The sequence below is a fragment of the Pan troglodytes genome, chromosome 14 (genome assembly GCF_028858775.2).
Source record: "Pan troglodytes isolate AG18354 chromosome 14, NHGRI_mPanTro3-v2.0_pri, whole genome shotgun sequence".
Taxonomy (NCBI): Eukaryota; Metazoa; Chordata; class Mammalia; order Primates; family Hominidae; genus Pan; species Pan troglodytes.
Genome location: NC_072412.2, coordinates 104,852,154 through 104,878,381, shown reverse-complemented (window position 1 = coordinate 104,878,381; position 26,228 = coordinate 104,852,154). Strand labels below are relative to the sequence as shown.

Genomic DNA, 26,228 nt, shown 5'->3' with positions numbered 1-26,228 from the left:
CAAAGAAAAGAGGCACCCTACGGAGTAAGAGAAAAAATATTTGCAAATCATCTGATAAGGGATTAACATCTAGATTACATAAAGAGCTCCTACAGCTCAACAACCAAGAAAGAAACAACCCGATTAACAAATGGGCAAAGAACTTGAATAGGCAATTCTCTAAAGAAGAAATATAAATGGCCAAGAAGCCCATGAAAAGATTCTTGAAGTCACTCATCATCGGAAATGGAAATGAAACCACAATGAGACACCACCTTATGCCCATGAGGATGGCTACTACAGGAAAGGAAGGGAGGGAGGGGAGGGAAGGGCGAGTGTGAGAGAGGTGTGCGTGCGAGCCAAGATAGGGAGAAACTGGGCATTGTGTTGCTGGTGCAGCTGCTGGGGAAAACGATACAGCCATTCCCCAACAAACTAAAACCAGAATTACCACATGATCCGGCAATTTCACTTTCAGGGATATAACCCAAAAGAACTGAAAATAGGGACTGAAGAGATATTTGCTGTATGATGGGTACAGGCTTTCAGTCTGGGAAGATGAAAATGTCCTGGAGGTTGGCTGCACAGCAGTGTGAATGAACTTAACACTACTGAACTGCACATTTAAACATGGTTAAGACGATAAATTGTCTAATACATATATATATATTTAACATGTCAAATTTGTTCTAAGGCCACATTTATGTTTAATATCTTAGTATAATATCAGATACAAATAAGAGTTAAAATGGAATCTTCTCAAGGCCCTAGCCCAGGAATACACATAGTCCTACAGAGAAAAACTGTTTCCTAAAAAAGAGGATGCTTCCAAAGAGGGCAGAAATGGTCTACAAGCCAAAATGTTTTAGAGTAAGCTTGTCCAACCTGCAGCCCATGGGCCACATGGGCCCAGGACAGCTTTGAATGCAGTCCAACACAAATTAGTACACTTTCTTAAAATATTATGAGTTTTTTCCACGATTTTTTTTTTGATCATCAGCTATCATTAGTGTTAGTGTATTTTATGTGTGGCCCAAGACAGTTCTCCCAGTGTGGCCAAGGGAAGCCAGAAGATTGGCCACCTTGTTTTAGAGGAATACGCTCATATGTATTATATAAAGCTACATATTATATAGTATTATGTAATATAATATAGAAATATTCATAAAGTAACATTAAAATATTTTATAATATTCTACCAATTAATAGCTTTTAAAAAAAATTATTTCAATTTCAAAGAGACTTTAGAAGGGGTAAAGGTGAAGAGCTCCAAGACCCACTAATCATCTGTAGGTGGCAGTAGAAGCACAGTATTTATGTCAAAGCAGCCCTGAACTATCAATCGGTATGGAAAACCGGAGACCATACATAAGAAATCTGGATCTATTTCATATTCAAATAAACTGTGTGAGTACTCCTACATTCAATAAATTGCAACTAACTTCTCTGATACGAAACCTTTTTAACTTGCCCACTTTTACCTTAAAACCTCTACACAGCCAATCCCAATCTACCTATTTCTTTTTGTCTCATTATTTTATTTGGTACGTCTTTGTAATTGTATCTACCTAGAAACATTAGCCATTCATTTTTTGAGACATGGCATAACCTTTCTTACAGAAAAACACAAACACCAGTTGAATCCATATGCCTGTTAACTGAGGGCCTGCTGGGTGAAGCACTACTCTAGATGCGCTGAAACGTTTGAAGACGCACGTGCCAGGTCCTTGTTCACAAGGCACACACAAAACGAGAACAAGAAGAAGAAAAGGGGTGAAAGTGCAATCAGGGATCAGTACCCACATGACTGTCAAAGAGAGATGTGTCACAGATACTTCAAACTCCAGTTCTAAAACCTGTAATTACTGATCCTAAATCAAATGTTCCATTCATGTTAGAAGAGCAAATCCTACACCAGAGGCAGAAAGATGTAAGCCAACAGTCTGAGAACCTTTTTTCCAAAGAAGCACAGCGGCAGCTGGCCTGTGGGTCTCAGGGTGGTCCTGCCTGCCTCCTTCCTTCCCTTCTCAGTTAAGACTCTCTTTAGACTGTGGCTTGCTGAGCGCAAGAAGCTGTATGAGCTGAAAGTCATAAACTTCTCATAAAGTCTACCCATACAAATGGTATTAGCAATAAGAAGATAACATTGCTGCAAATATTCAACTGAATGGAGTACTAGTTTTATTTTATAAGCATACAAGGGAGTGTTCTGGTAAATACCTTGTCTGAGTAACCAAAATCAATGCAGTTTTATTACCAAGAAAAAAACAACATGTCTTCCTCTAAAGGTTGATTATAATATCTCCAAGAGGTCGACTTAAAAATAAATTTAAAATATGGTAAAAAACATACACACTGAAGAACAATTAAAAAAAAAAAAAAAAAAACAGCGATGGCAAAGATCAGGAACTAATGTGACCCCATCAGGGGACTGAGTGCTTTGCATTTAGAGTAGGCCCAAACTTCAGCAGACACATTCTTGGTTTTCCTCCCTGGGATGAGGACTTAGGAAATGCATCCTGGACGCATTCAGGCTTCCATGCAGCCTCCAAGCTCCTATCCTGCCGGCTCCTATCCACAGTCCTACAGAAATTCAGAGGAAGACCAAAGGTAAAATACTCTCTGCAATGCAAAGAGTTGGGGAGAGGAATGCCTTCAAATCACACAAGGCCGGAAGTGGATGACCCCTCACAGAAGGCCTCACCCAACTGCCCCTGGGGAGAGTGACCATCAGAGAAATGAGCTAACATGGTTAAGACAACCTGGTCAGTTAGTGGCACATGCTGGGCTCCTGCACAGCTATCCAGTCCCAGTCTAAAGACAAGAAAAATTTAAATATGCTACAAAGAAAAAAAGGGGACAAACGAAGCCAAGAGAACTAGTACTTAGTGTCTACAGCATGCACTTTACACAAGCTATAAGGCAGTTTTTAAATAGGAAAGGTAACACATATACAGAAAAGTATAGCATGCCAGAAAATCCATTTGCTTCTTTTCCCTTCCCTAGCCTGTTCTCTGTCCCAGAGGCTGGTGGGTCCAAACTCCATGCAAAGGCTCATGGGCCCCTGGCTTCCTGCTAACAGGAGCCTCAGGGGAGATTTGGGCCAAGAGGAACCTGAGGTCACAGTGTACATTTCCCTGGTTCCTTCCTGTAAGGGAACCTCAAGCTTACTGTCTCTCAAAAGAAAAGCACTGCTCCAAGGCAGCTGACTTGACTGGGGTCTCTCCTTCCAAGTTCTAGTAACCTCTCCCTTCCTTGATCTCTTTGGGCCTAAGTGTGGTGAGGGTAAGAAAAGCAACAGCTCCAGGATCCTGCCGTACAGATGATGGGGGACCCTTCCTTATTATTACACATGCCCACACCCCACCCAAAAGGTTTACCACCTAAGCATGAAATCCTAAGCACTGTATTTTCATTTCATCTGCTTCTTGAAATTTATACAAATGGAATCATATGATATGAATTCCTTCATGTCTGGCTTTTTCAACTTAACACTAGATTCATGAGATTCATCCATGTTGTTCTATCTGCCCTGTGTATCATCAATTGTGATTGTGACTTGCACTCCACTCTATGCCTACACCACAAGTGACTAATTCATGCTATAGTTGAACATTCAGGTTGTTTCTAATTTGGAGTTGTTGTAAATAATGTTACCGTGAACATTCTTGTCCATGTCTCCTGGTACGCAGCATGTGTTTTTACTGGTTATAGACCTAGGAGTGGACTCTGAGTCATGGAGTGTTGGTATCTTCATTTTAATACTTAAACTGTTTTCCATATTTAAACTCCCACCAGCAATGTTCCTTGTTACTCGATACCCTCATCACTCAACATCCTTGCCAGCACTTTGCACTGTCCGTCTTTTTCATCATAGGCATTCTGGCAAATGGATAATACCCTGCTGTGGTTTTAATTTTCATTTTCCCAATTACTAATAAAAAGTTGAGCAGATTTACATGTTGCTGACCATTTGGATCTACTCATTCTTAAGTGCTTGTTCAAGTCTTTTGGCCACGGAATGGCAGAGATCCCAGACACCACAATTACATGTACGAGCTGCCAGGATCCAGCTATAAAACCTTTCCTTGAGAATATCAACTCATTAGCAAGAAACAGGGAGATAAAAAGACGGTCTATTCCCTCAGGAGATTGTTTGCTATAAGTCAAATTACCATTTATGATGATTCTCTATTAAGTAGGGCCAACTTCAACAAAAATTACTAAAACGAAGTATAATATTATAATGCAAAATACAGAAAGAACATACAATCTGAGAGTCATGAGTAAATATTTCTGGGTCACACCATGTAAACTACATACTTTGCAGTCAGCATAAAGGTTAAGTTAGCTCAAGCATGTGAGGCTCTCAGAATCATGCCTGACAGTCACCTCTGATTACTTTTCGTAATTTAGTTAAGAATAATGGCAGATATAATAAAAAATCCTAAGTAACTTGTCTTAAACCAACAACCCTCAACCTTATAGATACATGGTTACTTTTACTGTACAGATGGCTGTGTACTAAAATCCTCAACCACACACACTATTATATAGGTTTATGTTTAAATAACCTGATAACACATCTCTTGTTCCTTTACCTTCCACAAGTCCTTTTTTTTTTTTTTTTTTTTTGAGAGGGAGTTCTGCTCTGTTGCCCAGGCTGGAGTTCAGCCTCAGCTCACTGCGTTCTTGGCTCACTGCAACCTCCATCTCCCGGGTTCAAGCGATTCTCCTGCCTCAGCCTCCTGAGTAGCTGGGATTATAGGCACGCACCACCATGCCCAGCTAATTTTTGTATTTTTAGTAGAGACAGGGTTTTGCCATGTTGGCCAGGCTGGTCTCGAACTCCTGACCTCAGGTGATCCACCCGCCTCAGCCTCCCAAAGTGCTGGGATTACAGGCATGAGCCACCGTGCCCAGCCCTCCTCTTTCTTCTGAAATGCACTTCCTCATATTACTAGGTGTTAACTATACAGTGGTTCCCCCTTATTCTCAGAGGATACATTCCAAGACCCCCAGTGGATGCCTGAAACTGCAGATAGTACCAAACCCTATACTTACTATTTTTTTCCTGTACATACATACCTATGATAAAGTTTAACTTATACATTAGGCTCAGTACCTTTGTGTTTTGGGACAATTATTAATTAAATAAGGGTTACTGGAACACAAGCACTGTGACACTGTGACAGTAAACCTGATCACCAAGGTGGCTATGAAAGTGACTAATGAGTGGGAATGTCTACAGTGTGGAGACACTGGGCAAAGGGAGGACTCATGTCCTGGGGAGGAAGGAGCAGGACAGTGAGAGATTTCATCATGCTGCTCAGAATGGCATGCAACAGAAAACTTATGAATTGTTTATTTCTGGAATTTTTCCATTTAATATTTTCAGACCACATTTGACTGAAGGTAACTGAAGCCTCAGACAGCAAAATTGCGGATAAGGGGACTACTGTATACCCATCTCCATTTGCACCTCTGGTAACTGTGAGATCAGAATGTGCAGCAGAAGGCTGTGTGCCTCACAATAACCATGGAGTTCTGCTCAATCTGCTGCCTTGGCGACTCTGGATCTCTCTTCCAATAGTAAAATGTCACACTGCAAACTCTGGGCCTGGGGTCCCACGGGACTTCAGTGGTTCCAGGACTGATTTCACTGCCATCACTTATATATGGTTAGATATGGATTCAACTTGTTTGCTGTGAGGTTAAGTGTCTGAATGTCTACATGTCTATACATCTTCAAAACTACACACAAAAATTGCTAAAGACAAGAAATTTGGGAATATTAAATTTACAATACAATTTAGGAAACCAAACAGAAAGGAGGTATACTAACTGGGTTAGAAGATTATAGCTGTAAATTGTTGGGACTTAAGAAAAACCACACATTTAGACAAATAGTTTCTCAATCTTCTTTATCCAGAAACTCTTACTATTCAACATATCTCCCCTACACCCACACCCAAAGAGCAGTCAGTTTAGATACAAGTTTGAGAAACAGAAAGGAGGGGACAAAGGTTGGAGGATGTCAAGGCCAAAGGATAGGCCTCTCCTCTAGTTCAGAGGACTCTCTGTCTGCCTCACACCCTCTTCTCCCTGGGGACTGGCTGTGTGCTGACTGTCCCCCTGCTGGGATACATGAACAGTAACAACAGTGGACCCCTGGTCCCCTCACCGATGGGAGGCAACAAGGATAAGCTGCCCTCACACTTGCTATGCTAACAGAACAGGAAATATTATTTTACCTGTGGCATAGACAAATGTCTAACATAGAAGCATGTTTTATAGTGGGAATTTGCTATACAGATCTATTAACTACATTCTTTCTCATTAAAAAGTGGCTTAACTGAATTATATTCACTCAAAAACTGGTTTATAGTGCTAAAATCAAAATTCACTTATGGCTTTTAATATCAAAACCAAAACCCAAAACTGCAGCTAAAACACACTATTTGATAAAGCAAAGGGAATCTTGCAGTCTCTGGGAATAAGTAAAATCCCTCTTTTGCAAGTGAAACATTTCTCTTTCACTCATATTCCAAAGTAAGTGAAGAAATTAAAGCTGCATGAATGGTCCCTGAATAAGTTCCTCTGTTTGGGGAAAAAAAAAAAAATCATTAGGTTCAAGTATTAAAGAAACTTGTGTCTACATTATACAAGTTGAATCCTTGACCCATTGTTTACTTGCTGTCAAATGATTGGGCAGTTTCTTTTCACTATAATTCCCTGCCAACACAAAACCATCGCGAAGATCCAGGAGCACAGCGAACGGGGGTCAATGCTACAGGGCTCATGGGTTGCAGGGGAGGACGACAGACCTCAGGCCCTTGCCTAAGTCTCCCCATCTCATAAGCTGGTCAAAGTGTCCCTGCCTGCTGACTCAAGGCCCAGACATTTATCCATTCCTCCCCCAACCTCTCCATTTCTTCACCTACTTGTTCAGTCAGAAATTCAACCAATATGAAATGCCTCTTCTCTACACACATATGCAACACATGCCAACTCTCAAGGAATGCAATTTAGTGGAGGAGAAAAAGCAAGTAAATATGCAGTAACAATGCAAACATGTGCCACTACAGGGATAGGTACCAAGTGCTAAGGAAACCTGCAGGGATGAACAACCAGCCCAGCTTCGGAGGGCAGAGAAACCAGCCCAGCTTCGGATGGCAGAGAAAGCTTCCTGAAGAAGGTAGCTACAAGAACAAAGAGCAGCAGGCCATGCCATCAGGTGGGAGACAGTGGTGAGGAATGCCACAGTGGGTGGAACAGCATGTGAGAGGCAGGAAGAGCAAATGTAGCCAGTCCAGAGGGCTGGAATGGAGAGCAAGATGAGGAAAAAGTGAGAGCTCACCCCAACCTGAAGCCAGGCCTATGGAGAGCCCTCAGGTGCTCCTGGATGCCTCCTCTAAGAGTCTGGCAATTCAGAAACAAGAATGCCCCTGTGTACCGTGAAGAATTCAAGTCTTGATGAAAGGACTCTTCTAGACACATGCCATCAATGTATCTGTTGATTTTAGCCAATGGGGAAGCTAATCAATACTTAATTTTAGAAAAGTCCTAAGCTATGTGAATAAGGCAAAGGACAGATTAGGTCTGCATGCAGGCAGATTTCTGTCCAGCTGAAACATCAAACTCCTGTGTGATGAATGAAATATAACATCACATATAAAAAACTGATGAATGTGATTCAGCCATAAGAAGTCCTATCTAGTGGACAGATCAATATAATTACCTCGTAAGAAGTTATTACAGCGGGAGAAACTGGACCTGGCTTTACCTTGAGTTCTTAAGCAAGTAACTGGCCTTCAATTTCTTCATCCACACAAGAAATAGTTGCTATGGTTGTCTCCAACACTTCTAAAACCCATCATTCTGGCAGGTTGTAACAATCAAAAGTATTTTATCACCAAAGGCAAGGATTTAAGTAACTTTTCTAAGCCACAGATTTACTATGGTTTTGTCTGAGAAAAAAAAAAAAAAAAGGATGGACCCCAAACTGTCTAAAATTCAAAAAAACAAATACATTTAAGTTCATGAACCCTTTAAAAAGTTGACAAACCATGCATAACCAAACATAAAGATAATTAAAATTTTAGGATAAGCAAATGAGAGATAATTTTTTTTAAGAAATGAGAAAGTAAAACAAAATTAACCTAACAAGGCAGGCAGCGATTCGTTGCTCACTTCCCTTTCTGCTGGTTTCATTTCCCTTCTTAGGTGAAAACACTCTTAATATGTAAATCAGTCCACTAAAGACTTCAGAGTCCTTTCTGCTAAGATTTGCAGAAATTTTTATGCAAAAGAAATTATTTCTAGACTTCCACGCACTAGAAAAGCAGACTTACAAAATACAGCAAACTAAAGTGGATAAATGTATGTGGCAAAGCAGAAGCAATTAATCAAGGATCCTACTTTTAAGCATTTAGAAATGTTTAAATAGTAAAAAGTGGAAATGTGGATATTCTATGATTTTTAATAACTTGGTAGTAAAAAGTGAGACTCCATTTAGGAGTACCTACTAAGTGCCAGGTACTATTAAGCACTTGGGATCTTTCTGGTTTAAGGCCCCTACAATCCTACTGGATATAGTATTATCTCTATTTCAACTGTACAGAAATGAAGTAGGAACAAAGGGTTAGTCAGAGTGGGTAGGTAACTAGACAAAGTCACATAGCTTATAAAGCAAAGAAGCTAGACTTTAAACCCCCTTTTACTCAATATCAAATCTCCTTCTCTTTCCATAGATGATGCAGACTTCAAGCATCAAAGTACACAAACTGAAGAAACTTTATCGTTTGTATATAATTATCTTAAATATATGCCATCATTTCAAGGGGAGCTTATGCTAAGTGTGACTTCATAAACAAATCATTTGTGAAAGAGAAAAACCACATCCAGGGTAAAGTCATAAGGTGAAAAAGCCTATTTCAGAGAGCACTTCCTGAAAGAGACAAAGCAGCAATTAAAGTCAGCCCAGCACCAACTCTGATGCCAAGCGTTACACTGGAAACTACTTTTTAAAGCAACAAGAGTCTAAAACAAAATACAACATTTCTTAAATACACTGTTTCCAGAAAGAGCTATTTTAACAGAAGCAACTCAAAGATATCCCTTCGACAGAAGTGGAAGTGCTGAAAAATGCTCATCTCTCAAACAGACTTTTGATGGACAGGAGGTAAGCAGCATTTAATTAACTTCATGATTATTGTCAAAAGTAATGCTTTATGTACTGCATTTCAAAAATCATTTCATTTTAATAATACAGGCTGGGCGCAATGGCCCACGCCTGTAACTCCAACACTTTGGGAGGCCAAGGCAGGAGGATCAGTTGTGCCCAGGAGCACCATAGTGAGACCCCGTCTCTATTAAAAATATATACTTAATTAAAAAAATAAACATAACAAACTATGTTGGTGAAAGACCTTGAAATAGGCTATATAATCATCTTTCCACATTAATATGATTTTACATTTATTTTCAATATTGCTTTACATTAATAGTAAATGTAATTTTTTTCAACTTAAGGAAAGAAAATGTTTATGGTAAATCATATGTATATTTAGGAATGTTCATCACATGTTTTCAATTACATTGTTTCATGAAATAACTTAATGGTTTTTAAGAAAAGAAAAGCTACAGATAATCATGGTATCTATAGCTTTTAAAAAGCTGACTTTAAAGTCAATCACTTTTCAATATTTATCCAAAAATTTCTGTGTTTGCAGAGCACAATCAATACTATAATGCCTTTAAAACACATGCATCACTCATTTTTTTTCAAACGTCAGCAAATGAATATAAGTATTGGTGACAAGCTACATAAAAACAGCTTGAGCATAACGTGGGAAAAAAGACTCAAGATGGTTTGTAAGTACAGGACTTATGTCACAAAATTGAAGGATGAGGATAGGTGAAGGGAGTCCTGATACAATACTAAAAAAAGAAAAACAAATACAAAATTTCATTTATATTATAATTGCTACTATTTAATAAGAATGCATTCCAGTTAAAAATAAGATTTAAGCCTCCAAGATTACTCTCCTTTGAATGACACTAGAGATATAATTTTTCTCTGTAGCACTTTCCTCATTTGATAGAAATTAATATTCTAGTCACACCAATATTTGGAAAATTTAATATGTTTTTAAATATATAGAATTATGCTCCTAAATCATATTTAACCTAAATATTTGAGAAGGAAAGAAGGAGAAGAAGGGAAGAAAGGGAAGGGAAGGGAAGGGAAAGGAAGGAAGGCAGACAGGCACGTTTCTTGTGTTTATCCACAGCAATTGCTCAAGTTAATTCTTAATTATCAATAGCCCGTGATGCCACTGACCACAGACAGCAAATCTCCCCCATAGTTTTCCTTAAAGAGAAATTCTGGGCTGATTTCAAGACAGCCCACTCTGCAAAGTGACATTTTTGAAGGAAACTTTTCATCCACCTCCATATTACAAGGGGATGCCACAGATTCCATCTCATTGCAGCAAAGTCTATTTTTGAAGTCTGTTGTTGGTGTTGCATCATGGGGGAGTGAAGTTTCACACTGAGGAGTCAATGATATTTGCAACCCCAAATAACCTCCTTTCCATTTAAAATGGACGGTTTTTTTTTTTTTTTTTTGGTGATGGAAATTTATAAGTTTCTACATACACATCAAGTTACTGAATGACTTATTAATATCTACTTGTCTTAGATACTCCTTTTTTGGATTTACTTTGAAAATTGTTAAAATTTAAATAATATTGAAGCTTCTGAATCTAGATGGAATGAGGATATGAAAGTTACTAACGGCACTAGCTTTTTTCAAGGTGCTGCTTTCTGTGAACCACTGAAGTAGAGCAGCTGAAATCACAAAACCTGGAAGACTTGGCATTATGTACTCCCAATTGTGCACTAGAAAACAGCTCATCTATTGCTCTAACAGTCTAGTTCTTGATCTGCTGACCATGACACAAAACATTGCTGTTTCTCGACCTATGATAATTTAAAGAGAACATAAGGTAATAAATATTATGAAGTGTTTCCACTTTAAAAAAAACAAAAAGTTTAATAGCCAGCTACACAAGTCTTCATTTTCAAACTAGAGAATTACAAACTAGAGTTTTTTAGCAAAGTAGAGTTGCTGTGAATCATCTCATCAAAAGTTCCTTCATTTATTCATCAATTCAGTAAATATTTATTTATTGAGTACCTATTACATGCTCAATAGACAGTGGGGCTATAGCTGTAACAAAGGAAAAGTTCCCATTCTCTCTCAAATGAGAATTACTGTGAATGTTCAGTAGTTAACCAGTTGAATCGTTCCTTGATTAAATGCTCTCGAACTTAAAATTCACTGGCAGTCAAGCTGAGTGGGAGAATGTTAAGCATTTATTTTTTAACCAACGATTTTATTCTTATTTTTCTTAACTATTTTTACAGTTTCTAAGTATCATGCCTACCAACAAGCTGTAAAATGATCACCCTGAACAATCAAGATCAACCTGTCCCTTTTAACAGCTCACATCCAGATGAATACAAAATTGCAGCCCTTGTCTTCTATAGCTGTATCTTCATAATTGGATTATTTGTTAACATCACTGCATTATGGGTTTTCAGTTGTACCACCAAGAAGAGAACCACGGTAACCATCTATATGATGAATGTGGCATTAGTGGACTTGATATTTATAATGACTTTACCCTTTCGAATGTTTTATTATGCAAAAGATGAATGGCCATTTGGAGAGTACTTCTGCCAGATTCTTGGAGCTCTCACAGTGTTTTACCCAAGCATTGCTTTATGGCTTCTTGCCTTTATTAGTGCTGACAGATACATGGCCATTGTACAGCCGAAGTACGCCAAAGAACTTAAAAACACGTGCAAAGCCGTGCTGGCGTGTGTGGGAGTCTGGATAATGACCCTGACCACGACCACCCCTCTGCTACTGCTCTATAAAGACCCAGATAAAGACTCCACTCCCGCCACCTGCCTCAAGATTTCTGACATCATCTATCTAAAAGCTGTGAACGTGCTGAACCTCACTCGACTGACATTTTTTTTCTTGATTCCTTTGTTCATCATGATTGGGTGCTACTTGGTCATTATTCATAATCTCCTTCACGGCAGGACGTCTAAGCTGAAACCCAAAGTCAAGGAGAAGTCTATAAGGATCATCATCACGCTGCTGGTGCAGGTGCTCGTCTGCTTTATGCCCTTCCACATCTGTTTCGCTTTCCTGATGCTGGGAACGGGGGAGAACAGTTACAATCCCTGGGGAGCCTTTACCACCTTCCTCATGAACCTCAGCACGTGTCTGGATGTGATTCTCTACTACATCGTTTCAAAACAATTTCAGGCTCGAGTCATTAGTGTCATGCTATACCGTAATTACCTTCGAAGCATGCGCAGAAAAAGTTTCCGATCTGGTAGTCTACGGTCACTAAGCAATATAAACAGTGAAATGTTATGAATAATAAGGTTCTTTCATTTCAATCCCATCAAAATTCACTTCACTAACTACTCTGGCGTCAATGGATATTCTGTATAATACTATCAAGTCCCTTTTCTCTTGAAAAAATAAATTCATTATCTTCATTTTAAAAACTTATATAAAACATTTTTGTGAATTATTCAGAGAAAAGCATCTGATTTTTCTTTCCTAGTCAAGCCTTGTTCACACAGATAATTAACTTTTTGCATTTCTATGTGCAAGTGACACATGTGTGTTAATCAAGTCAGTAGGGGGGAAATCGAGCTACCATACAAAATAATTTGATTAAATTATTTTCTATCTAGATGCAGCTCCCTTAGGTCTAATTTGCACTAGGAATGGAATTATAAATCCAATACTTTATGTCCCAAACACTGACTTCCAGAATTCCTATATAAGAAATTATGTTGAACTCATTACTGTTACTTACTACAAGGCAAAATTAATAGCAACAAGAACCCAAGGGGCCTGTTACAGCCATCCCCATCAGCCCTTCCCTACTCTGAATTCATTCTTTTAAAAACAGAGAATAGTCATTCAACAAACACTGAGAGCCTACTATGCACCAAACCCTATTTAGGACTAATGATGAAAATCTAACCTGAGATGCTATTTCTATCCAATAATCCAAGTTCATTTCTATCATGTGAGGTTTCTACTATATGGCGAAATGCCATTCTCCAATACAAACAGTTTGCTCTTCTTATGTGGTTGAAGATAACATTTTTACAAAAGAAGTTAATTGATTTTTTTTCCCAGGCCATATGTCACAGTATAAATAGTACTAGTAGGAACCTTGGATTTCTTAGCCTTGCCATTTAATTTCTCCTAATAAAGTAACAAACCAAGTAACTTATCCATCTAAAAGAAAAAAACTGAACTATAATCTGTAAAGCCCCTATTATCCTTAATACTTATGGAAGTAAAATAAATGATTCAACTATAACTTCCTCTCTGCTAAATTACCTTTATCACTCTTAACATGATCATATCCTACTGGGGCTTAGAACCAAATACATGCATTGGTTAGAAATTTATTTCTGGCTGGGCGTGGTGGCTCACGCCTGTAATTCCAGCACTTTGGGAGGCTGAGGTGGACGGATCACTTGAGGTCAGGAGTTCGAGACCAGCCTGGCCAATATGGTGAAACCTCATCTCTACTAAAAATACAAAAATTAGCCAGGCATGATGGCAGGTTCCTGTAATCCCAGCTACTCGGGAAGCTGAGGCAGGAGAATAGCTTGAACCCAGGAGGCGGAGGCTGCAGTGAGCCGAGATTGCGCCATTGCACTCCAGCCTGGGTGACAAAGCGAGACTCCGTCTCAAAAAAAAAAAAAGAAATTAATTTCTGGAAATAACATAGGTAAATTCATATTCCTTAAAAAAAAAAAAGATAAACACAACAAGTCTAATAATAAAATGGCATTTTTGCACTAGAAGGTCCCTTAGACAATCTTCTTAGTACAATTCTTCTGTTCGAAATATAAAAAACTGAGGTCTGAAGAGGTTATGTGACTTGCTCAGCTGAAGAACCACACCTAGAAACCAAGGTCAGTTCTTTCATGTCAAACACCAATTTTTCAATAATAAAAAGCAAACATGCTTAAAGAATGTAAACATTCTCAGAGCTACATAAGGTGGTACTGAGATGCAGTTTCTCAATAAAGAGAAAAACACAGTTTTTAGTTTCAATAGTCAAATGAGTAAAATATATATATTTTTATATTTTATATACATAAAGTACCTTTATAGATATTATATCTTTATATATTATTTGTATATCTTACATATATTTAACATATAATTTCTAAAACAAGAAAAACAACTCTTGTATTGGATATGTAGGTTTATTGTACACATATACATAGTCAGAGCCTACTCTCAACCATACAGATGAATCTACTCTTAAATTTATTAGATGGAAAAGTTCTCTGCCATAGCTTGTCTTGATAAGAAGAGTTTAGTCTCAGAGCAAAAAGCACAACAAAAGATTCTATTGATACAAAATCAAGAAAGTGAAAATGTATGCTGTGATTCTCACAGTAAAACTGTAAATAATTTAAATTATAACTTAGTTGTAGATCACTTAAAAGTTATTTTTAAAATAATTTACTTAGCATTATAACCAAATACATTTTAACATAATATGTAAAAATTCAAAATTTCACTGTATTCTGGAAAACAATGTAACATCCACATATAAATACTAACAAAAAATAATAGGTATATAAGGCCAGATGTGTGGCAGGAATGAGTTACTAGAAATGCCTAATACATATGGCTTTTAATAATGGAGTTATTTCTACTTTCAAAACCTAATGGTTACATTTTCTGAGTTTAAATCATAGTCATGAGCATCTATCATATGTCAGCTACAATTTCTATGCAAAGCACTAGAAAAAGAAATGAACAGGTCTATGGTTCAAAGGCCTTCCCTTACAGTCTTACTGGGGCTACACTGTAATCAAGGCTTGCTTGCTCTTCAACATTACTAAATGTAGGGCAAAGAGTACATAAAGTGAAACTTGGTTCCCCCTCAAACAGCCAGTGGGTAGCCTAGAAGGCACAGACCATGACAATGTAATATAATAAATACTAACAGAGATAATTAATACATGTGTTGTAATACACATATAAGGGCAATTAATCCTGCCAAAGGGCAAGAGGAAGCAGAAAGCAAGCCAAGTAGGCATGAGAATGCAAATGCGTAGCAAGCGAAGAAAGCTGGATGACCAGTTGGGAAGTGGTTTGAGAGACTAGCTGGTGGTCAGATGAGGAGGACTCTGAAAGGAAAGAAGAGTTGGGCATGGTAGCACGTGCCTATAATCCCAGCTACTCAGGAGGCTGAGGTGGGAGGACTGGGCTTGAGCTTAGGAGTTCAAGGCCAGCCTGGATAACATGGCAAGACCGTGTCTCTTAAGAAAAGCAATACATGGAAGGGGTATATGCTTGCTCCTAGAAGCTTGGCGTAAGAGAGCTTCTTTAATTCTCGGTGCTACCCTTTGAAGCACAGAATACCCACAGTTGACATGTGAGGGTCATCTAGAAACTGAGCTCAGGAAATGGAGCTTGAGAGAAGCAACTTGCTCGAGATTTCACATAACTAGTAAGAGGCAGAGCTGGAATCTCAAATCTGGTCTGATGGCAAAGACCATGCTATTTCCACTATTCCAGACTGCCTGGATAGCATCTTGGAGGAATCTGACTTTTATTCTGATGGAAATGAGAATTTGAGGGTTTTTAAAAGAACTAGTGTGGTTAAGCCTGCATTTTAGAAAGATAACTTCTGACAGCATTGTATGGAATGCTTTGAAATTCACAGGGAAACTAGTTAGAGAATTACTGTAAAAAAGTAGACAAGAAAAGATTTAAGAGTTTAGACTGGGATAATAATGACAGTAGAAGTAGAGAAGAAGGGATGAATATTCATTTAGGACTTTGAATTACTAAGACTCAGTGCCAGAAGTCCTAGCCAGAGCAACTAGGCAAGAGAAAGAAAGAAAAGGCATCCAAATAGGAAAGCTCAAACTATCTCTCTTTACTGACAATATGATTCTATACCTAGAAAACCCTAAAGACTCTGCCAAAAGGCTCCAGGAATCGAGAAACAACTTCACTAGAGTTTCGGGATGCCAAATCAATGTAGAAAGATCAGTAGTAGCATTTCTATACACCAATAACTTAGTTCAAGCTGAGAGTCAAACCAAGAACACAACACACACAAAAAGATACCTAGGAATACATCTAACCACGAAGGTAAAAGATCTCTACAAGAACTACAAAACACTGCTGAAAAAAATCAAAGAAGGTCAGGCTTGGTGGCTCATGCCTATAATCCCAGCCAGCACTTTGGGAGGCCAAGGCAGGCTGATCACGAGGAGATCGAGACCATCCTGGCTAACGCAGTGAAACCCCGTCTCTACTAAAAAATACAAAAGAAAGTAGCCAGGCATGGTGGCGGGCACCTGTAATCCCAGCTACTCGGGAGGCTGAGGCAGGAGAATTGCTTGAACCTGGGAGGCAGAGGTTGCAGTGAGCCAAGATCACACCACTGCACTCCAGCCTGGGTGACAGAGTGAGACTCCGTCTCAAAAAAAAAAGAAAAAAGAAAAAAATCAAAGATGATACAAACAAATGGAAAAAGCATTCCATTCTCATGGTCTGAAACAATCAATATCATTAAAATGGCCATACTGACCAAAGCAATCTACAGATTTAAGGCTATTCCTAGCAAACCACAATGTCATTTTTCACAGAATTAGAAAAAATTATTCTAAAATTCATATAGAACCAAAAAAAGAGCCCCAAATAGCCAAAGCAATCCTAAGGAAAAAAAAAAGAAAAGGAAAAAACAAAGCCAGAGGCATCACATTACCTGACTTCAGACTATAAGGCTACAGTAAGCAAAACAGCATGGTACTGGTACAAAAACAGACATACAGACCAGTGGAACAGAATAGAGAACCCAGAAATAAAGCCTCATAACTACAGCCATCTGATATTCAACAAAGTTCACAAAAATAAACAGTGGTGAAAGGATTCCTTATTCAATAAATGGTGCTAGGATAGCTGGCTAGTCATATGCAGAAAATGAAACTGTACCCCTACCTTGCACCACATACAAAAATTAATTCAAGATGGATTAAAGATATAAATGTAAGACTTCAAACTATAAGAATCCTAGAAGAAAACCTAGGAAACACCATTCTGGACATCGGCCTTGGGGAAGAATTTGTGACTAAGTCCTCAAAAGCAATTGCAATGAAAACAAAAATTGACAAATGGGACCCATTTAAACTAAAGAGCTTCTGCACAGCAAAATAAACTATCAACAGAGTAAACAAACAACCTATAAAATGGGAGAAAATACTCACAAACTGCATCTGACAAAGGTCTAATGTCCAGAATCTATAAGGAACTTGATTCAACAAGCACAAAACAACCCCATTAAAAAGTGGGCAAAAGACATGAACAGATACTTTTCAAAAGAAGACACGCAAGCGGCCAACACACAAGAAAAAATGCTCAACGGTAATCATCAAGAAATGCAAATCAAAACCACAATGAGATACCATCTCACACCAGTCAGAATGGCTACTAAAAAGCCAAAAAACAACAGATGCTGGTGAGATCTGGGAAGAAAAGGGAAACTTATACACTGTTGTATATAAGTGAGAAAAGGGAACACTTATACACTGTTGGTGGGAATGTAAATTAGTTCAGCCACTATAGAAAGCTGTTTGGAGATTTCTCAAAGAACTTAAAACAGGACTACCATTCCACTCAGCAATCCCACTACTGAGTACGTAGCCAAAAGAAAATAAATCATTCTACCAAAAAGACACACGCACTCACATGTTCATCGCAGAACTATTCACAATAGCAAAGACATGGAATCAACCTAAGTGCCCATCAGCAATGGACTGGATAAAGAAAATATGGTACATACACACCATGGAATATTATGCAGCCATAAAAAAGAATGAAATCATGTCCTTTGCAGGAACATGGATGCAGCTGGAGGCCATTATCCTAAATAAATTAATGCAGGAACAGAAAATCAAATGCCACATGAACTCACTTAAAAGTGGGAGCTAAACACTGGGTACACATGGACATAAAGATGGCAGCAACAGACACGGAAGACTATTAGAGGGGGAAGAAGGACGGAGGGGAGCAAGGGTTGAAAAACTAACCACTGGATACCACGCTCACTACCTGGGTGACGGGATCATCTGTACCCCAAACCTCAGCATCATGCAATATACTCATAAAACAAACCTTCACATGTACCCCCTGAATCTGAAAGTTGAAATTTCAAAAAATAAAAACTAAGACTCAGTGACCTACCCCACTGACAAGCAAAATGAAAGATTTCCAGCTTGCATGACTCTGAGTAGATGCTACTAATTAAAATAAGAAGAAAGAGGGAAAGAAGACAGAGAGGAGGCCAGAAGAGAAGAGAGCTTCTGAACATGAGTCTTCTTTGAGTCTATATATCATTAGGAAATGAGACTCTGGACCAGACATGGTGGTCACGCCTATAATCCCAGCCCTTTGGGAGGCCAAGGCAGGAGGATCGCTAGAGGCCAGGAGTTTGAGACCAGCCTGGGCAAAATAACAAGACCCCATCTCTACAAAAACAAACAAACAAACAAAAAATGGCCGGGTACAGTGGCTCACGCCTGTAATCCCAGCACTTTGGGAGGCCAAGGCAGGTCGATCATCTGAGGTCAGGAGTTTGTGACCAGCCTGACCAATACGGTGAAACCCTGTCCTATTAAAAATACAAAAAAAATAGCCAGGCATGGTGGCAAACCCAGCCACTTAGGAGACTAAGGCAGAAGAATCGCTTGAACCAGGGAGGCAGAGGTTGCAGTGAGCAGAAATCACGCCATTGCACTGCAGCCTGGGCGGCAAGAGTGAAAATCTGTCTCAAAAAAAAAAAAAAAAATTAGCTGGGCATGGTGGCACACCTATAGTCACAGCTACTCAGGAGGCTGAGCTGGGAGGACTGCTTGAACCCAGGAGTTTGAGGTGACAGTGAGCTATGATCTCACCACTGTACTCTAGGCCTGGGCAACTGAATAAGACCTCATTTCTAAAAATAAAATAAAAGAAAGAAAGGAAATAAGACTCAAGAAATATCAGGAGAGTAGTGTGGGTTGGAAATAGAGAGCTGGGAAGCAAACAATACACGTTCACTGTAGTTGAAATCAAGAAAGTGGGCAAGATAGCCCAAAAAGCTTGAGAAAAGAGCTGCACGCAGTAACTAAGTCAGAAAGAATTAGGAGGGAGTAGTGTGTGGGACTCAAGAGAGCAGGTGGTTTCATGAAATAACGAGAGGTTAAAAGCATTTAATTTGCTACTGAAAGGTTAAAGAGGATGGCCAGTGGCTTTAGAAATTAGGTGGCCACTGGTGACCTTTATAAGAGAAGTTCCTATAGTGGTGAGGTAAAAAAAAAAGAGAGAGAGAGAATTAAATAGGAAGTAAAGAACTATGGAGAGTGCAGATAAATTTGGTACTGATGGGAAAGAAAAATATTAGATGTTAGGTGAAAAACACTGAAAGCTGTAAAGCACATATTTTTATTTTAAGTTCCGGGGATACATGTGCAGAACGTGCAGGTTTGTTACAGAGGTATATATGTGCCATGGTGGTTTGCTGCACGTATCGACCCATCATCTAGGTTTTAAGCCTCATACGCATTAGGTATTTGTCCTAAGGCTCTCCCTCCCCTTGCCCCTTACCCACAGACAGCCCCAGTGTGTGACGTTCCCCTCCCTGTGTCCATGAAGTACATTGATTTAAAAAAAAACAACACAGTAGTTTTCTCTCTTTAGTTTTTGAAGCTTTGCTACCATCAATAAAAGATATATTTGTGGCTGGGTGCAGTGGCTCACACCTGCAATTCCAGCACTTTGGGAGGCCAAGAAAGGAGGATCACTTGAGCCCAGGAATTCAAGACCAGCCTAGACAACATAGCAAAACCTTTTCTCTACCAAAAATAATAATAAAAATGTTTTTAAGAGATATATTTACATTACACAAAGTTTACTTGTTGAACTAATTGTGTTCCAAAAAGTCTTTGGTGAGAAAGCCTCAAGATTTAAAAAAGTCATACTATATAATGTTTTGTGACTTGAAAAGGAAGAGAAATATATTTTCATTCAGGAGATGGCTGAATTAACATTTATAGTGTCTTTCAAAGGGGATGCTACAACTTTTCAATTTATTCAAGTTTGTAACTCTTGCTACAAACTGAGATTTAAATAGGTAAATCCCTTCCCTCTTCTGAGAGTAAGCAAAAATATTCCCACCAACTTCAAAATTGAATCAATCTTTTTATGTACTAGTTAATGGGATTCCAAAATTAAATAAATGAATATGAAAGTTCTACTGTCATTCGATTCCATGTGCAGCAGGAAAAAGAAGACAAGGAGACAGTGTAAATAAGAATAATGCTAAGTTACTATCCATCTCCAAAGTTCATTCTAACACAGACACACATACCTCCCATCACTCAGTAGGCTATACAGGAACCAAAAAGAACTGGCGTGATAGGAGATGTTTTGGGGAAAACTGATGATTTGGCAATGCTGCTGCTTTCCTGAGTCAATGTGGAATCATTCCTGATGACTACACTATTTTCCCCAATAACAGAATACTCAACTTTAACCTCTCAGTCTAATTACAATGACCACCTGTGGAATTCAAACTGCATGCTAATTATGACACAGAACTTTATGCCTCCATTCAAACATTATTCAGAATCATACATTATTAAAAGAGCTAAAGGTCAACATTCATGGATATTCACACCAACTATAATTCACAAAAGGCAGCTACACTGTAAACATTAACAATGCAGGTACGAAAGCTATTGGAACACTAACTATAATTTTAAAATAGGGATCCAAAGTGAATTTGAATCAAGATACATACAGTAGCTTAATAGTTCTCAAAACATATATTTAAAATTAAAAGGAGACTGAAGATAGTACACACAGAATTTTAAATATCTGGTATCTATATTTCATACTATCTCATTTCCCAAATAGTGTCTCAGATACTTCATTCAGATGCTTGGAGGTCATTTACATGTGCTAACAACTCTGCTCCTAGATTCTAATTATTTCACACACTAATACATGGTTTTTTGGGGGTTGTTTGTTTTTTGAGGCGGAGTCTCACTCTGTCACCCAGGCTGAAGTGCAGTGGAGCGATCTCCGCTCACTGCAACCTCTGCCTCCCGGGTTCAAGCAATTCTTCTGCCTCAGCCTCCTGAGCAGCTGGGACTACGTGCCACCACGCCCAACTAATTTTTGTATTTCTAGTAGAGATGGGGTTTCACCATATTGACCAGGCTGGTCTTGAACTCCTGACCTCGTGATCCGCCCACCTCGGCCTCCCAAAGGTGGCATGAGCCACCGCGCCCGGCCTGTTTTTTTGTTTGTTTGTTTGAGATGGAGTCTCGCTCTGTCAACTCTACTCCTAGATTCTAGTTATTTCACACACTAATACATGGTTTTTGTTTTTTTAAAGAAGATCAACGCAATATGAAAGCATACAAATTCTGAGTGGGGTTGGCCACGGCAGGTTGTCTACAAAGTTATAACCTATACACCGGCTTTGTTTTATGTTTGATGGAAGTGTTTAAACATTATCAGCTTTTAAAAAATTATTCTTCAGAAGCTTAACTTCGTACAAATTAATTTTGTTTCCTAATCTAATTAAACTATATTTTTGTGTTTAGTTCATAAAATTACAAAGACAAATTTCACTATAAAAACACACAAAACTAATTCTATCAGGATCAGAATAGGAAATTCACTTAAAATTCTCTAAAACACAAACTTTCAAAGCTAAAAAAAGAATGTGCCTGGGCAAGGTGGCTCACACAGTGGCTCAAGCACTTTGGGAGGCTGAGGCGGGTGGATCACCTGAGGTCAGGAGTTCAAGACCAGCCTGGCCAACATGGTGAAACCCTGTCTCTACTAAAAAATACAAAAATTAGCCGGGCATGGTGGCACGTGCCTGTAGTCCCAGCTACTTGGGAGGCTGAGGCAGGAGAATCGCTTGAACCTGGGAGGTGGAGGTTGTAGTGAGCCGAGATCGTGCCAATGCACTCCAGCCTGGGTGACAGAGCGAGACTCCGTCTCAAAAAAAAAAAAAGTAAAATAAATTTTAAAGAAAGAATTAATATAAAATTGATTCTATTTCAAGAACATAATAAAAATGTAGGCATAGATTAGACTTTTTTTACATATAAAATCAATTTAACTATATCTAGAAGTTTAAAATATTATTTTACTGACTTTCACATAATAATAATAACACTTTAAATCAGATTCAAGTAGTTCTAAATTAAGTCAATCTTTAAGTGCTACTTACAATCCAGAAGGCAAATTACTAGCTGCAGTGATGCCAAAGAAATACTGCATAGCTTCGATGAGGAGAAAGTCAAATAAGGCTGACAAAACCCAGGAACCCAGCAAAAAGGACTACAAAATAAAACAGCAGAAAAATGATAGAGATGAGTCTCCTAAAAATAAACTATTATTCAGCTAGAATCAGCTCAGAGGTGTGTATTCATATGCATGTGTGTGTGTGTGTATATACACACATGCATATGTGTGTATATATATTTGAAATTATTTGTTTTTATTAAAATAGACTTTAGAAAATGGGCGGGGTAAACCCATATTGCTCAAATGTATTAACATCCATAATTTTTAAGTATGTTGAAGATATATTTTTAACAAGTAAAACACAAACCACTAAGCAAAATAAATTATAATTTAAGTCAAAGTATTAAAATTTGTATTAGTGTTCACAACTAATACTACATATTATCATTATCACTATTATTATTATGCTAATGTCTTACATTTTAAAATTTTCTTTGGTTAATGTCCATGTGCCTCAAATCAGATACAGAACAGTGTAATTAAAAAGATAATTGTAAATAACAACACCAAGTTTAACAAAATAAAATCCATTTAAACAAAATTTTTTTCTACAGCCTAAGTAGCAAAGACAAAATACATAAAAACTTACTGCAAATTTTCTGCTTCCATATCTTCTTTCAAATATCCTAAAATTATAAATAAGCAGACTACTGCAGAAAGTATCTTTCAAATCAAGGCAAATTATTCTTCCACATATCAACCTCCAAATCTAGATGGGGATTTAAAAAAGAACAATAAACAAGAGTAAAATCTGTTCGGGTCTCTTCCTTAGCAAATTTGTTATGTTTACACTGCCTATTTTTAATGTCCTAAACAAAATCATAATGCACACACCAAAGGAAAACTATATATGTATGTTCTCTGAGCTCAAGTCTCTCATAGTAAAAATTCCTCCCAACAGTGGCACGAAAGGTACTTGAATTTTTTTGTGCTTATAAGAAAACATATTCTCATTAAGATAACAGAAAACTGCCTATAAGAAATTTCAGGATCACGTTTAGTAAGATTTTTAAAAATTATATACATAAGCTAGAATGAAAGGCTAACAAATGTTCATTTTTATGTTACTGAATAAGACAAAGTTGTAACTGAAAAACAACTTAGGTATAAACTCAAAAATATACATTTCTGAGCTTAATTTTAATCATCAACTTACTTCATAGCAACTATGCAAAGTAATTTATGGCAACTGCTGCTAAATATGACTAGGTTTGAAATATTAGTTTATTTAAATCATTGTTTCACCCAACTTCTGGCTGCATAAAAAACATATAAGGGGACATACAAAAAAAAAAAAAAAAAAGAGCTACTCAAAGGCCTATTTTTGAGTCTGCTTAAACATTTTTCAGATTTTTAAAGATAATCCCAATGACATCTCAAACATCCTAATCTTATTTCCCCTTCACAATGACCTTATGAGATAGGTAAAACAAATATTAATTCCAACTTTTCTTTGTATTTTTATTGTGGTAAAACAGATATAAAAGTTAACATTTTAACTATTGAGTATACAATTCAGTGGTATTAAGCAAATTCACAATATTGTACACCCATCACCACTATCTATTTCCAGAACTCTTCATCATCCTAGACAGAAATGCCATGCTAACTTCCTGTTCCCTCTCCCCTTAGCCCCAGGAAACACTATTCTACTTAATGTCTCTATGAATTTGCTTATATTAGATACCTCATGTAAGTAAGATCATTTATTTGTCCTTCTGCATTTGCTCATTTCACTTTGCATAGTATTTTCAAGGTTCATGGTAAAGCATGTATCAATCTCATTCTCCTTTATAGTTGAATAATATTCTATGGTATGTATACACCACATTTTGTTTATCCATGTATCTGTTAATAGACATTTGGGTTTCTGCCTTTTTGCTATTGTGAATAATGCTGCTGCGAACATTGGCAATAGTTAACTCTTTTCTTTTCTTTTTTTTTTTTTTTTGAGACAGGGTCTCACTCTGTTGCCCAGGCTGTAGTGCAGTGATGTGATCACATCTCACTGCAGGCTCAACCCTCTGAGACTGAATCAATACTCGCAGCTCAGCCTCCTGAGTAGCTGGGACTACAGGTGTGCACCACCACACCCGTCTAATTTTTGTATTTTTTGTAGAGATGGTGTTTTGCCATGTTGCCCAGGCTGGTCTTGAACTCCTGGGCTCAAGCAATCCATCCACAAACGTTGGCCTCCCAAGGTGCTGAGATGACAGGTGTGAGCCACCACACCCAGCCAACTGTCTTAAGGAAAAAGAGGCACAGAGAAACTAAAGTTTGTAAAGTCATACAACCTGTGCTCTTGCCAACAGAAATAAGAATACAAATGAGAAGTCTGAGCATATCAACTGTCAAAACCTGTCACATATGTCTCTACTCCAAGCAAGACACCAGGCAGAGTCTTTGTCATGACTGTACTGGCCACCAGAGTTCATCTCACCTGCCAGCCCAGCTGAACTGGGATGGCTGCCTCTAAGGCTGTGTTGAGGCCATAGCTGGGCTCAAGGAGAAACAGTACCGGAGTCACACTGAAACTTTAGGCAGCATATACCTCCATCAATATGATCAACGAGGCAGTACACGAGAGCACATAGGAAACTGCCAAGGACTTTACCAATGTCAGATGATGATGACTGTCATCTCCTCAGAACACCAGATTCAAAAACCATAAGAGGCAGCTCCAAGTCCTCTATCCCCACATTTAATATTACAATGAAAATACTCTACTCAGGGATAAGCTCTGAGAGCCACTAAGAAAATCTGAGGATTAAGGAAATTGAGAGTTTGTAATTACTAAGATATAACAAACTGCATTTCTAGAACCCCATTTTTTCAGTTAATGAAAATAAAGCTGCTAGCTACAGTTTTAAATAATTTATGTGTTGCAGTCATACTCAAGGACACAAAACTATGAGAGCTGGTATAAGAATAAACCACTGCATATTATTATACAGGTGAATGTCCCCTGAAGACTGGTAACTGGCTACCGGCTTGCACTCAGCAAAGCACTGCTTCTGCAACTCAACCTAAAGAAAACTGACTGTACCTCTGCATTAACTGCCAAAATCTGGAGGTTCAGAACTTACAAAATAAAGCCCTTCATCAACTGAGCCCTCCTGGACTTCTCCAATCTAAGCCTGGGTTTGCCTCAAAGCATGCTTCCTGTACCACACTCCTAAGGGTCTGAAATTCATGTTACTTCCTGAAGTAAAATGCCCTTCCCTCTCTTCATTGCTAATTAACAGTCATCCCTTCTTTTTGGACCAAACTGAAGGCTCACACCCCTAAGACTCTCCAGAGGTAGGCCCCCAATACTGGTCCCTATTTCCTTGATCGCCCCCCAAGGATGTCATGTACACCTGTGACCTACAGATCACGTTCTTATGTGTATGCGTGTGTTTAGATTTCCCAAGGCAGAACTGCAACTCCCATATCTCTCATGAATACACACTGAGAGCCTCTTAGGTGTTTTAAGTGTTAATCTGGATGTGGCTATTCCCATTCCTGGACAGAAGAGTGGTCTTCTTCCATCCAAGCAGGTCACCACCTTTAAAGCACAGATGCCCACAGAGTGGGCTTAGCCAAACGAACCAAATTAACTCCAGAAATTAGGAGGTATCAACCCAAGGCCCGGGGGCCCTTACATTAGTGGTCCTCAAAGCCAGCCATACACTAGAATCCCCTAGGGGTTGTTTTTAAATGTACAGCAATGCCCAGGCGCCACCACCAGACTCTGTGACTCAGTTGTTCTGGGGCGAGATACTGGGTTTATATAAATCTAGGTATAAATTAT

The 26,228-nt window shown here is 38.4% G+C and overlaps 2 protein-coding genes across 14 annotated transcripts in view; one reads left to right on the top strand and one right to left on the bottom strand.

Moving 5' to 3' along the window:
* The window catches only part of UBAC2 (UBA domain containing 2), a 182,608-nt gene that overhangs the window by 117,831 nt on the left and 38,549 nt on the right, over positions 1 to 26,228 (bottom strand). For both annotated transcript variants that reach the window (XM_063791892.1, NM_001246491.1), the window contains 2 exon segments: positions 23,025 to 23,144; positions 22,359 to 22,468 (listed from right to left, as the gene is read on the bottom strand). In XM_063791892.1, coding sequence (XP_063647962.1) covers positions 22,359 to 22,468; positions 23,025 to 23,144 — 230 coding nt within the window.
* On the top strand, positions 5,555 to 12,608 carry GPR18 (G protein-coupled receptor 18). 12 transcript variants are annotated; one of them, XM_063791876.1, is made up of 5 exons: positions 5,555 to 5,660; positions 7,068 to 7,177; positions 8,733 to 9,163; positions 10,800 to 10,991; positions 11,413 to 12,608. In XM_063791876.1, the coding sequence occupies exon 5, from the start codon at positions 11,447 to 11,449 to the stop codon at positions 12,440 to 12,442; it is 996 nt and encodes a 331-aa protein (XP_063647946.1). In that variant the 5' UTR covers positions 5,555 to 5,660; positions 7,068 to 7,177; positions 8,733 to 9,163; positions 10,800 to 10,991; positions 11,413 to 11,446; the 3' UTR covers positions 12,443 to 12,608. The 12 variants fall into 12 exon arrangements, with proteins under 12 accessions (XP_063647946.1, XP_054520781.1, XP_054520778.1 ...); XM_016924980.3 differs by having other exon boundaries at positions 5,571 to 5,660; positions 7,068 to 7,216; XM_054664806.2 differs by lacking the exon at positions 10,800 to 10,991 and having other exon boundaries at positions 5,556 to 5,660; positions 7,068 to 7,867.

Coding starts and splice junctions, on each gene's coding strand:
- GPR18 (XM_063791876.1), top strand. CDS start 11,447: ATGATCACCCTGAACAATCAAGATCAACCTGTCCCTTTTAACAGCTCA.